We start from the raw sequence: 13,314 nt of genomic DNA, 5'->3' as shown, positions 1-13,314 counted from the left end.
TAAGGGCTAAAATAGCCTAGACGTGAGGGGGGATGTTGAATATAAATATAGTGTCTAGCATCTTTCCATCAGATCGGTCTTTTGGTTAAACTGGGGAGCGCATCAATCCTATAGTGCCTAGCCCTCCTCCATCAGATCGGTTTTTTGGTTGAATTGGCTAGTGCATGCAATTCCACATGGTATCAGAGCGATTAGCCTCACAGCGCCAATCATAGGTTCTTCCACCACTTCCGCATTGCGCCCCCGGGAGATCTCTCCTCGGGCGCCGCACCCGATCAAAATCAAAGATTAGATCGGTTTTTAGTTTAGATCCTAGATCAAATTCGAGTTCATAGATTAGATCCAATCTTGGAAAATTTCCAATTCCTACTTTTCTCTAGATCCAATTCGTTTGTAGATCAAATTAGACACTAAATAAATCCCTAGATTCCAATTCTCATCCGGTGGAGAAGGAGCGTGGTGTGCTTGTGTGCTTGGACAAGCAGTGCATCGGCCGGCCGATCGAGCCGGCAAGCAGTCGCACGCACGGACGACAACGAGCCCTGCATGCAGCTCGGGCACAACCTGCCCTGATACAATCTACGTGCGGCGACACGCGATAAAAATCGAAGACGTCCGGGAGCCGGCTCGCGATCCGATCCGTGCGGCGGCGCACCGCACTGCCGTGCGGTTTGCTCAAGGCCGGCATCACCACGCGCGCGGCAAAACGCTGCCGACTTTCCGAGCCGACCAGCTGCACCGATCTACATCAATACATCTATGTGATAATCACCGGCATCCCCATGCCGGCATACATGCGCGTCTCCACAGGTGCGCCAACACGTCGTCTACGTTGCCGACCATCTACACCGACATCACCGATCCGAACAACTACGTCAAGCTGTACGACTATACCAAGATCTACGTCGAGTTCTACATCGCCAATGTCTACATCAACATGGTCTCCATAACATCCTCACCGCAGCCGCCGCAGAACCGCTGCCGCCACCGCGCTACGACAAAGACCCGCCGTTGCCGCAGAACCGCTGCCGCCGCCGCGCTACGACAAAAACCCGCCACCGCTGCAGAACCGCTGCCGCTGCCGCTCTACAAGAAAACCCGCCGCCGCCGCAGAACCGCTGCCGTCGCCGCACTATGACAAAAACCCGCTGCCGCCGCCGCGCTATGACAAAAACCCTACGACCAAAAACGCGTATTTTTTTTGCGTCTTCGGCGAATACGGCTACACCACATGACGACTACGACCTCGGCTACATCACACTCGGCTACTCCGACATCGACATCAACAAAACGTCTACGGCAACTCAAGAACTCCAGTCAACAGCGTCCGCGGCGTCACTTGCGTCCACGACACTCCCGCTGTGACTGCGGGAGGGGAGAGGAGGTACCAGAAGGGGGACGCCGATGATGACAAGGAGGATAAGAGGAAGAGAATGGAAGCGCAGGACTTCGAATCCAATCGCAAGCGTCCGCTTCACTACCGCTACGACTGAGGGGGATGTTAGACTATACGTGTATATTAGGATCGAGATAGACTAGGATTTGGTACCATCTTTCCAAGTCTAGCTCCCCTTTGTACCTCTATATATACCCCCAAAGGGTTATGGCAATACAACACACAACAATTCTAAGGTTCTATATTTCCAATACGGGCAAGATGTTTCTTGCTGTAAAAATCTTTGCAAGAAAAATTTGAAAGATAAAGATCACGCTTAAAACTAAGGTGTTTGTGTGGTATCTTCGTCAAGGGTAATTATCACCAAAGATAACCTTGTAAAACGCAATTGGTAGGAAAGCAAAACATGTGTCTTTTATCATCATGACGAGACTATAAAACACCTTTTCTTCTAGTGCAAATTTGCTACTATATGGTCAACCATCCAGACAGGTTCTACCTTATACCCAACACATAGCATTTCAAATATATTTAGCAATTGGCTTAATGGTGTTGATCCTAGGTTTAAGCTGCTTATTAGTGTGGGAGAGATTGCCGTTATTTGGTCGTGTTGGCTATCTAGAAATGATAAGGTTTTTAACAATAAAAATGCTTCCCTCATGCAGGTGAGATCTACCGATGCACCGCTACGCTCCGTTTGTGGTTGCCTCTACAACGTGTGGAGCATCTCGGCCTCTTTATGGAGGTCTCTATACGATTGGAGGATACGACAAGGGATATTTTTTCCTAACATGGATGGTAGCGTGATCTTCGGATCGGACCTCCTTCGTCTTAGTCTTTCTTTTGTTCACTCTTATGTTTTTTTCTTTTCAAGAACTAGACTTTTATATGGCTGTAACTTGCGGACTGGTATGGGTGTGTGCATCCCAATTATGCAGAGGTCGAGTGTAATGCTTAAACTCTATGTAATAAAGCGTCCATTATCGGGAAAAAAATCTTAGACTCCAAGTCTCTTCCTCCTCCATGTACCTCCATATATATACAGATCACCGTACAATAACAGAAAACTATGGATTCACAAACTTTGACATAGGGCATAACCTTATTTTGCATACCAATAAACTAGGGGATGATCACAAGAGCATGATTAAAGAAAAGACATTGCACCAGAAACAGAAAATATGTGTCCCTTATTGTTGTGAGATGGAAAGTGAAGGCATCTCTGCAGTAAGAAACACTGGGAGACTAGTTTGAAACGGATGGACCGACATAAACCCCAAGTGCCTCCACGTATTTCCCAGCGCGCGCAAAGAAACCTATGATGCTATTGTTGCCATGCACCGGAACACTGAAAGGATGTGCATTTCGTAATCCGAAAGGCCCGTACGTTCTGATATTGGTGTCAATTTCTAGTGATGCTATTACAGCAGCAATAGTATATTGAACGGCCAGTGGTCCAGCAGGCAGCACTGTCCCACGGATTTCTTTCACGAACTCCGAAGGACCAAGCTCGATCTGCATTGCATTGCATGCAAGAAATCAGCAAACAATCGGTATGTGGAATAATGGAATTATACTGCATGTGTGCAAAAAAGAAGTCAACTCACCGTCTCCTTACTATACACATTGGGGGGTAGGCCCTGGCCACCCCACGGACCAACGGTATGCTTTTCACCGGCTTGGTCGGTGAAAGAAAATGCAAGCGACACGATGTGAGGACTATGACGAATCGTCACACTTTCTAGACGTTGCGGTATCGCTGGGACGTCGAGGAATTCCCCACTAGTTTTACCCCATGGCCCAATCTTTACCACAGGGATCTGCACAGGTATGTTGGGTATGTCCGGTACATCCGGTGTCTTCGGTGTCTCAGGTACATCTGGTACATCTGGTACATCCGGTGTCTCCGGTACATCCGGTATGCTCGAGTCAGAGCAAGGCGTTTCCTGTTGTAAAAAATTAAAAAATCACGGTCATGTAGTATATCGAGAAACTTGGAGCAAAGCAAGCTGGAAACTGGGATCGAAAGTTGGCGACGATGCATGCCAGATATGTATATCGAGGGAGGATCTCACCGCTGGTTTTGACAAGGAAAGGCACAAAGCACGAACATGAAGTTCTCTCATATTTCCTCCTGTTGCCAATTGGGTCTTCTTGTAAGTGATGACACCTTGTGCATACGCAAACTCTCCGGTCCCGCCGACGATTGCCCACTCGCCTTCATTTGCTTGAAAATCCCCCATCACCTTGAAACTGGAGCCCATAAACCTGTTCCGAGTATACAGAGATGAGGCATATTTCTTTAGTTTAGTATTAGTTAATGCATACACAGCTAAGTTTAAGTTAGAAAGGTTGAACCTCGGATCGACGAACACCATGTTAAAACAGATGAAATAGCTTTCTTTAGCCATCTGAGCCCCAATGTGCAAACCTTGAGCACGCGCAACAAGATTTGCACCGGGGCCATCAGCCGGGCCATCGTATATGCTCCAGTCATTGGCAGCGAGGGTGCCGAAATGCCCGGGAAGCTCTGGATCCACTATGACTCTCTGGTTACCATTTGGTCTTCCCTGGAGGTGCTGGTAAGCATACAGGTGGAGAAGAAGCTCCTTTTGCTGGATCGTGTCTTGGCTAACTGGAGTAGATTGGAAATAGGAGGGTGGGGGTGGCTTAGGTGCAGGCGAGCGGACGGTGGCTAGAGGATGAGGCGACATTGTGTGTGTTTTTTTGTGAATGTGCGTGTCTTAATTTGTTTGATGGCATGGAGATGGAGGGAAGAGCCTATTTATACATGTCCAAACGCATAGGCTGTTGGATGTATACGAGTCCTCTCGAATTAGAGCTATCCGAGACGTGTTTCACGAGCCATCACCTCTATCAATGTCAATTTCACCGGTGCGTGTCTTCAGTACGAACTTCAGCGAGGTGGTCCCTCGCTCTTATTTCATCTCCGGGTCGTGTCTCACGCCTACATTCGTCCACATTCTCTCTACACGGGCACACGGCTGGCAATGTCCTCACGCATCCGTGAATCACGCTCTAGCTAGGCATCAATGCGTGTCGTCTCGCTTTCGTCAATCATGCATGTGTACTGTGTTTTCTTGTTTTTTCCTCAACTGAAACAAGTTTCTCGGCCGGACTAATGTGTAGTGATGAACCATTTAGCCAGAGGGCATCCTAAAAAGGATTTTTTTTTTGCCCCATTGCCCACCCCAATTACCGACGAGGCATAGAATAGGTCTGTGTCCACCTCTGTGCAAGGATTTCCTAAGGGCATCTTCAACCGCGCGACTCAAACGGACGATTTGAGCCGTCCGTTTCGGGCCGTTTGGGTGGCCGAGCGGACACGCGGACAGCGGCCCGCGTCCGCGTGTCCGTTTGGGTCGCACGCTGCGCCCAACGCGTGGACGCAGCGCATAATCAGAGAAATAGCAAAACAAAAGTAAAAATGCAAATTAAAACGAAATTTGATTAAACATATGCCCTATTTTGGGCAAATTTGTACATAGCCCTATTTTGGGCAAATAACTAACAAAAGAAGCCCCTATATGGGCTTTAAAATTTAAACTAAAAACCCTCTATTAGGGTTTGGTCGGCGGCACGGTGGCCGCCGGTGCGCCGCCTAGCCCCTGTAGGCGTCGTCGTCGTCGTGGACGACGTCCCCGGGCGGCGAGGCACTGTTGTGGCTCGACCGCGCCGGGGACTCCGGCCACGGAGACCACAGGGCCTCCTCCCAGGCCGAGTGGGGGTCCGGAGCCACCCGAGGTAGCGGCGGCGCACGGAGCAGCGCCTCTCCCTGAGGCGCTGCTCCCTCTCCTGCCAGGCGCGACGCCTGGCCTTCTGGCGCCGCTCCTCCTCCGCGCGGCGCCGAGACTCCTGCCGCCGCTGCTCCTCGCACCGATGCTCCTCCGCGCGGCGCGTGGCCTCCTCCCGCCGCGCCGCTTCCTCCTCCTCCCGTCGCGCCTGGCGGGCCTGGGCGCACGGCTCCCGGGCCTCGGCTTCCTCCACCGCCTCGCCGGGCCGCTTCCTCCATCTCGGAGGTGCGAATGGCCGCATGGAGGTGCGGCCATTTCGCGTCCTCCTCCGCCGCCGAGATGAGCAGCGCGGCGCGGAGGTCGGGGTCCTCCTCCGAGGACTCGGGCTTGGGCTCGAGCAGCAGCGGCGGCGGTTGCGGCAATGCCGCGCCGCCGCGGGCGGCCTCTCCGATGTGGAGGCCGCCTCGGTTTCCTCCGGATGGCCGCAGCGCTGGCGGACGACGGCGGCTGCTGCTCGCCTCGTCGTCGTTGGCTCCGGAAGTGAACCGTCGCTTCGGGGCCATGGCGGCGGTTTCGCTGCGGGAGTGGAGTGGGGACTGGAGTGGAGGGCCAGATCGCCTCTAGTCCCCATTTAATAGCCTCCCGGGTCACCGACAGGTGGGCCCAAGGGAGACGAGGCGACCAGCGCCCGGACGCGAGCGGACGGCGCGTGCCATCCGCGGCCACGCAAACCTAGCCCAGATTTGGGCCGGGTTTGCGTCGTTCCGGACGCCGCAGCCGTCCGCTTTTGCGGTGCGTCCCCGCGTTGGGCCGGGATTTTGTCCGGCTCGACCCATCCGGACGCGCGGGCGCGGGATGAGTCACCCCGTTGGAGATGCCCTAAACCAATCCAAATTTTGGTCGGATCCATCCACTCTAGCCATTGCCATCGCAATCTTAGGGCCCTTAGTTCGATTGCTTCAGTCTGCACTTGCTGAATATAATCCGTCACGAGAAAAATAACTTGTGATTACAGATAATACTTGATTTAGGCAGAAGCTGGCTATGCAAAACAGATCCACAGCGATGCAAACCAGGTGCATGACCACCGCAATGCAAACAGAGATGGCATCATTAGCTTAAACAAACATCAAATAAGTAAACAAATGCAAATATTTTATTCATGGACAAATGCCATGTTATTCACAGAAATATTTTGTACAACACAACCCTGGCGCAAGAATGTGTTTTCAGCTCAGCTACATCTTTATAGTCCGTCCTATTTTCCGTCCTAGGTACCAGATGTAATGATATTACACAAAATTTGATGGCATGCCTCGGTAAAGGTAAACTAATAATACATCGACGCGATTATATCCACATTTCGGACGAAAGAACATCTGCTATTCGTATTTCCCAAGCCTGCCTTGAGCTTTAGCATCTGACGGGCAACCTAACACCAAGACTCCTAATCCCGGGGAGCCTCAAACCTTGAGGGGGTATCGATCCCCATCATACAACAGAATCCTGATATCAAGATGATGAGCATCACTAGCCCCTGCAGATTGTGGACAAGTGTGAGAAAATGATACAAGGAATACCAGGAGTAGTAATCTTCGACAAGGTACAAACAAGTATTATATACATGTAAAGGGCACAAGAACATAGTAGGCAGTTGCAGTGAAAGCAATAACATCATTAAACTGCTAGTAAACAGCCGGAGCAGAAAGGGTGAGCAGTAACAAAACAGAGTCCAGGTGACAACTTACAACAAAAACTCCCTCCAGAAGACTTGATTTTACTGCGCACTCTCCATCACATCCGCCTAGGCCAGGTTCCGTACTAGTGTTGGTCTTCTCTGCAAGATACCTGGTTATTGGCAAGTTGGAAGTCTTCTCCACCAAACCATAGGGTTGGGAAGCATAAAGAACTGTATATTTAGCCCCAGACTTTTTCAGCACAGCAACCAGCTCGGAAAGCAACTCCCCTGAAGTAGAATAGCAGAATGTCAGAATACAGTTATCCAGAAGGTGGATGTACAAAAACTAGTCCACTTAATCTAACCTTCCGATTTTGCATTATCTAAATCCTTGAAACCACCATTACAGAAGACAATCAGATCAGTTTTTCCACCTGGGTTCCTTCCCATCCGTGACATCACCAAGTCCTGGAATGTATATGTTGTCGATATTCAACATAGAGAGAAATAAAGGAGTTCTTTTAGGAAAACTACAATAACATACATGAATAGAATCCATGTTCTGATGTTTCTTCAGATATTCACCGCTTACTGTACACGTGTCTGTGTATGTGATGTGGTTTCCTTGGAAGTCACTGTCACAATTCTCAACAAACCCAGATAGCAGTGAACTCTCCAATTTATCATCATCTGCCATTGCAACATAAGGGAATGCCATGGAAAACTCTGATCTTGCAAAGGAGACCTGGTAAAAGAAGCATAGGGAATATCCCAGTGTTTGATTTTCTTTGATGCCTCGGTGATAACTAAAAGGAAAAAATATACGAGAATGCCGGTGCTTACCTTTAACGTATCTGCCAAAGATGGATCAACCTGTTTATCTTTAGACATGTCCGACGATTGTAGCTAAAGGAACATAAGACCAGGGCCAATATAAGCAATGAGCATCTTACTCACAAAATACTATGCTCTGGAAAAAAAATCTTTTTTTGGAGAATTGTTCAGTAACAATAATGCCACAAGATTAAAATATGAAGAACAAGGAAACTCTATGATCTCTTAGAATTGAGTAATCTGTTGATCTGATATATCAAGAAAAATGTATTTCGATTTCTCAGTTCATACAACATTACTTCAATGAGAACACAAACAGTAAAGTGACAGAGTTTCCAGTAGATAATACCTTTGAGCCGAGGAAAACAACAGCAATGTCAACATTCTTATGAGAGCCCTCCCTTGAACACTACCGACAAAAAAACACAATGTTGGGAATTATTTGACTGTGTGAAATAAGGATTGATACTTGAGTATAGTTGGACAGAGCTCAAGTTCTGCAAATATGGATATGTGAGGAAAACTCACAACCAACTTTGACCAGCCACCTTCATCAAGTACAGATTTTGCTAAACTTGCTGGTGAGATTGTCTGATAGTGCACTGCTTCTTTAGCCTCGTCCAAACTGAATTTGCAGAAAATAGTAGCATGAGATGTAATGTAAACCCAGACAGGGAGCCTGTAACAATCTAACCTTATTAAAAGAAATGCACTCCACAAAAAAACATAATATGAGAAAATCAACTAGCCGTGGTTGGCAGCAAAAGAATCACACGAAACAAAATATCGTGTTGGTAGATTGTAACAGTTCAAAAGTCATAATTCATACACGTCATATAACAGGCTTTGATCCCAAAGGTCAACCTGTATAACCAAAATTTAATGGATGCATTTTTATGTAGTAAAGTAACTGAATCCATATCAGTGAGATAGAATAGGAAAACTGCAATAGCATCCATCATCGGCAGTGGAAACATGGAAAATGTTCTATTTAAAGGAACTTCTGTCTCGGATGTTTTGTGTCACTAGAGGCCACAGATGGCTCAGTTAAAAAGGTACTAGTAAGGAAGCTAATGCTTTTGCAGTGCTAATAATGCCACTTTTGACCCTAAGTGCCTAACTGATGCCTATGCTTTATTTTCCCGTCTTTGTGCCAGGTTGCAGAAATCGATTTGTTCAGTGAAAAATCATGAACGAGCATATAGTTTGCTAGGATCTCTATGGATGTGAACCTATCTTGAAGGACACCCCTCATGCTTGTCGATAAATTTTAACTCAAATTCAGGCATTTAAGTCCTAATTGAGCTAATTAAATCAGGAGATGACACAAAATCCTCACAACAATGCTAAAACACAAGTTCCTAATCATCTCTAACCTAAGTGAAACTCTAAAGACGTCACATCGATCACTAGAAATCCATCTAGATGCTGGGATAACCAAGAGACGAGGGGAAGCCAAGCAATCGTACCCGTAGTTCTCCGGCGCCCAGAGGAACGCTGGGGCAGTCAGCGGAGCCGCCGCCGCTAGATGCCATGTGGCCAGAAGCATCACGGCCACCGCCGCGAAGGCCACCTTCACCGCCATCTGACAGAATCGAAGCCAAGCCAGAAAAGGATCAGAAAAACTAGGAAAGTCACCCCCGGAAAAAAAAAAAAGAGAAGAGGAGAAGAACCAATATTCCGGTGCTCATTCCAAAACGAGCCATATTTATATATATATAAAAAAAAAGCCTTAGTTCGTTCCAGCGCTGCCATATTCCTCGTAATCGGCGGTGAGGTCGATGAAGGACGGAGGCATCCATGGCCCTCTGCTGCTCCGAGGCAAAGATTGTCGGCGACATGTGTTGCGGTGGATGTGGCATGTACTGCGGCGGAGTTGGCGGTGGCAAGTACTGTTGCGGAGGAGAAGGCAACACCATCTTGCCATCCCACTCTGTTTGGGGATGCGCGTGCAGCGGTGGTGGCGGTGGTAGCAAGGCTACGTGGTCTGCTGCCATGGCCGTGAGCTCGACTACCTGTTGTAGGCCTGACCAGGACTACTTGACCTCCTCTTCGGCCTTGGACTGCTCCATGGCTCGGGCGATGGCGGTGTCCTCGCCGTAGTCGTCAGGGACGAGCGCCTCCAGCTTCACCAAAACGGGAGACCCTATTTCCTCCATGTTCTCATCGTCGTCGTCGTGTTCATCTTCCTCGCCGTCCTCGTCGGACTGAAAGTCCCACACATCGCGGATCGCACGTCGCGCATCGTGCTCCCACGCCCGAAATCAGTGTGCAGATAGGAGCGGTCGTATCGATGGATGTTGTGGCACATCTCCTCCTGAAGCACTGGCTCGTCCATCGACACCGACGGCACGGGCACCCTGCCCTTGTTGAGGTGCCATCCTTTGGGAAGGGAGACGTCGCGGTGGCAGCACGGGTCAACCTGTGCTCACCGGCACTGGCACTCATGCAACGACACATAGTGCCTATTGCGTTGCGGCTGGGGAAGTTGTTGGAGCGCTGCCGCGAGCGTGGCTTGCGGCCCGACGAAATCAGCCACCTGTGGAGGCGGCGGAAAATTCCGGGCGCGCTAATGACGTTTGGACTCTAAGTGCAGAGTGTTGTATCAGCGAAGAATTTTCTCCACAAGGATGATTTAAGGGTTTATATCGAACTCTCGGAGAATTGGGAAAGAGTCGCATCCTTTACTCTTCTTCTAGCAATCCTGCAAAATTAAGTAATGCCTTGTGTCTCAAACTTCACCGTGTGGTTGTTAACCACAAGGTTTCGTATTAGTAATGGTAAATAAAAGAGGTAACACAAGTAAAGTAAACTAAACAAATTAAGGGAAAGAGATAATTGTTTTTGAGTTTTGTGTGAAATTAAGTGAACTAAATATTTTTCATTTTCGGATTAAAATATTGTTGCAAATAGAAAGTAGGATAAATGCAATTAAAATGTATTTCTTATGATTAAAATTGTACCGGGATTCATGTGTTGACTTGTCTACTCTGTCTTTAAAGTTGTAGTAGATAATAGCAATTTATCAATGAGATAATATTGATGGAACTTCAATATGTGTTTGATAATCATTCATATGTGTATCACGTCCTAACGTAGAGATGATACAACACATCTCTCTTATATTTCACAAGAAAAGGAAAATTTCATGCAATCTTGTATTAAGAATTAACAGATTATAACCATAAGTATTTTGACATGATGTTTCAATATCAAATATGCTACCTTGAACAAACAAGATCATCACTTTTGTCATGTGATGATCATAGCACATGCATGCACTTTATACCTAGTGAAGTAGAAAAAGAAAAGGCAAAGCCATAATAGATCATGAGTTTGTTGTCACTGTCCAATCACTAAAACCATGCTACTACATCTAACACATACATCTCCACACACATGTTCTTGGATCAGAACCAATATTTAAGAATGGGTACATAAAATGCATCTATCTATACATCTTACACATTACAAATTCCAATCTCATATCACAATATGTAAGAATAAAGATCCACCACATATGAATTACATATATGACCATAATCATGTTAGGCAGCTCATATGGTACTAAGATCTATGAAGAACAAGAGAGAAATAGATCAAGCTACTGCCACAAATCCATAGTCCAGAGGTGGACTACTCCCTCTTGATCATGGTGTTGATGAGGAAGACGTTGGAGAAGGTGAAGATCCCTCTGGCGGCGGCTCGGGCGGAGTTTCCCCCTCCAATTTTCGTTGTTGCATCCTCTGTTTTCGTGTATTTTGTGTTCTGCGGTGCTTCCTAGTGGAAACATTTGGGGCTTATATGTATAGGGGTTTTTAGGGCAAAAGAAGTCGGTTCGTGAAAGAATCAAATGATTTGGACGGTCGACGGCGAAAAGAGCGTGGGTGGCGCCCCCCTGATGGGCACGCCACCTGGTCTATTTTGGGCCTCCAGGCCTCTCTCGTGAGATCTAGGTGCTTATCTTGATGAAAAAATAATGTCCCCGAAATCCTAGCTTAATTTGACTCAATATAGGTCTTTGAAAGTGAAAATACACAAAACAGGTTTTCCTCTTCTGCAGAGTTATAACCTAAATAAAGGGGATCATTGGAAAATACCCATAAATCAATATAAAACATGGAAATAACATGATATATGTTGCAAATATTGGAAATATGTGTTAATAAAGTACAAAGTTCATGTATGTATTTTACATGCATCACGCGCGCAAGGTTGCAGCGAGGCAGAGACTCGGCTACAGCCCGACGAAGACCCTTCCTCATGGTCGTTGGCGGTCTTCTTGAGCCATTTCGGCATCTTCATCGGTGGCACAGGGGTTGGTGGCTTTCTAGCAATGGCGGTTGGTTTTCTAGCAATGGAGATGGTGCTGGAAGTGGGGAGGGGAGACGGCCGTTGGGCCCGTTAAGTAGCCCTGGCCAACAATATCAGTGCAGCTTCCAGCGCCATCCGCATCAATGCCGACGTGGGAGCTAAGACGGCGGTGCCAGTGGTCCGTGAAGGCTTTGAGCTAAGACGTTGTTCGCGGTGCGTCCCCAAATTTGGTGGGAGAATGGGTCACGCCGGACGAATTAGTCTATTTGGATCGCCGCTGGAGCATGCGCACGCACCTTTCCGCGCGGACTGGTTCGAACGCACCAGGACCATTTAGGTCACCCCGCTAGAGACTCTTCCTGGCGCCCCACTCGTCAGCAACTAACGGTCAAGCCATTAACCTGACGGCAGTGTGTCGTTTCAGGATTTCTAAGGGTTTTGAACAAGAGTGGGGAGAAAAGTGAGAAGAAGCTTTCAGTCTGGAAAAACTTGAAAAGAACTAAGTAATTAGGGGCATGAAAATAGAAATCACGTAGGTAATTGACCCCATAAATTTCACATTTTGACGTCACTGCAAGTCTCTTGCAAGTCAAATGAGAACGAGAGTTAGTTACTAAAAAAAGGGTTATATATGTATGTTGTTGCTGATCTTTTGCAAGTCGATCTTAATGGCCGCTTCAGTGAGATAGAAGCTACATTGCGTTTTGGAATGGGCTGCTTGGATTCAGCTGGTTCTTTCTCTAACTTTGACAAGGACATAGTTTTGGCTATGCATGGCTCGTTTGTATCCTGGTTATTGGCTTTGTAAATATTTCGTTGGGCCATCTAGCAAAATTGACACAGAAGCATGCGCCATTTGCTCATCTCCTCTCTCCCTTCCATTATTCTCATTCCCTGCTGCCGCTCATGCCCCCAATCTCTGGCAAGTCAAATGACAATGAGAATTACTACAAATTAAAAGTAACATGTATGCTTTTACTATTAATCTTTTGCAAGTCGATCTTAATGGCCGCTTCACTGAGATAGACGCTGCATTGCCTCTTGGACTGGGTTGTTTGGATACACCTGGTTCTTTCTCTAACTTTGACAAGCAAAGAATTTTGGCTATGGCTCGTTTTTATTCTGATGATTTTCAAAGTGAAAGGAAGATTGAAGAACTTAGCTGCCAACTTTATAATTTTTTGAAAACTTTCGGGATGATTTAAGATTCTCGGATATTAAAGGGATTGGCGATGTGTGCGGCAAGGTTGTTGAAAGAAAGAAACATATACTAGCTTTCCTATGGTGTTACTTTTATTAAGCTAAGATTGCTTTTGCGGTAGCTACTGCCAGAGTGG

General features: G+C 47.2%; 2 protein-coding genes across 3 annotated transcripts; both read right to left on the bottom strand.

Moving 5' to 3' along the window:
- Positions 1-2,641: 2,641 nt before the first annotated feature.
- Positions 2,642-4,110, bottom strand: LOC124699293. Its single transcript, XM_047231617.1, has 5 exons — positions 3,755-4,110; positions 3,472-3,664; positions 3,310-3,342; positions 3,004-3,201; positions 2,642-2,911 (listed from the first exon to the last, which is right to left on the bottom strand). The coding sequence occupies exons 1-5, from the start codon at positions 4,108-4,110 to the stop codon at positions 2,642-2,644; spliced, it is 1,050 nt and encodes a 349-aa protein (XP_047087573.1).
- Positions 4,111-6,289: 2,179 nt separating this feature from the next.
- On the bottom strand, positions 6,290-9,248 carry LOC124699292. 2 transcript variants are annotated; one of them, XM_047231615.1, is made up of 8 exons: positions 9,133-9,248; positions 8,192-8,288; positions 8,013-8,072; positions 7,673-7,735; positions 7,374-7,574; positions 7,195-7,297; positions 6,900-7,117; positions 6,290-6,688 (listed from the first exon to the last, which is right to left on the bottom strand). In XM_047231615.1, the coding sequence occupies exons 1-8, from the start codon at positions 9,246-9,248 to the stop codon at positions 6,599-6,601; spliced, it is 948 nt and encodes a 315-aa protein (XP_047087571.1). In that variant the 3' UTR covers positions 6,290-6,598. The 2 variants fall into 2 exon arrangements, with proteins under 2 accessions (XP_047087571.1, XP_047087572.1); XM_047231616.1 differs by having other exon boundaries at positions 7,422-7,574.
- Positions 9,249-13,314: the final 4,066 nt, after the last annotated feature.

This window comes from Lolium rigidum, chromosome 3, assembly GCF_022539505.1.
Source record: "Lolium rigidum isolate FL_2022 chromosome 3, APGP_CSIRO_Lrig_0.1, whole genome shotgun sequence".
NCBI lineage: Eukaryota > Viridiplantae > Streptophyta > Magnoliopsida > Poales > Poaceae > Lolium > Lolium rigidum.
This window is presented reverse-complemented; position numbering and strand designations above follow the sequence as displayed.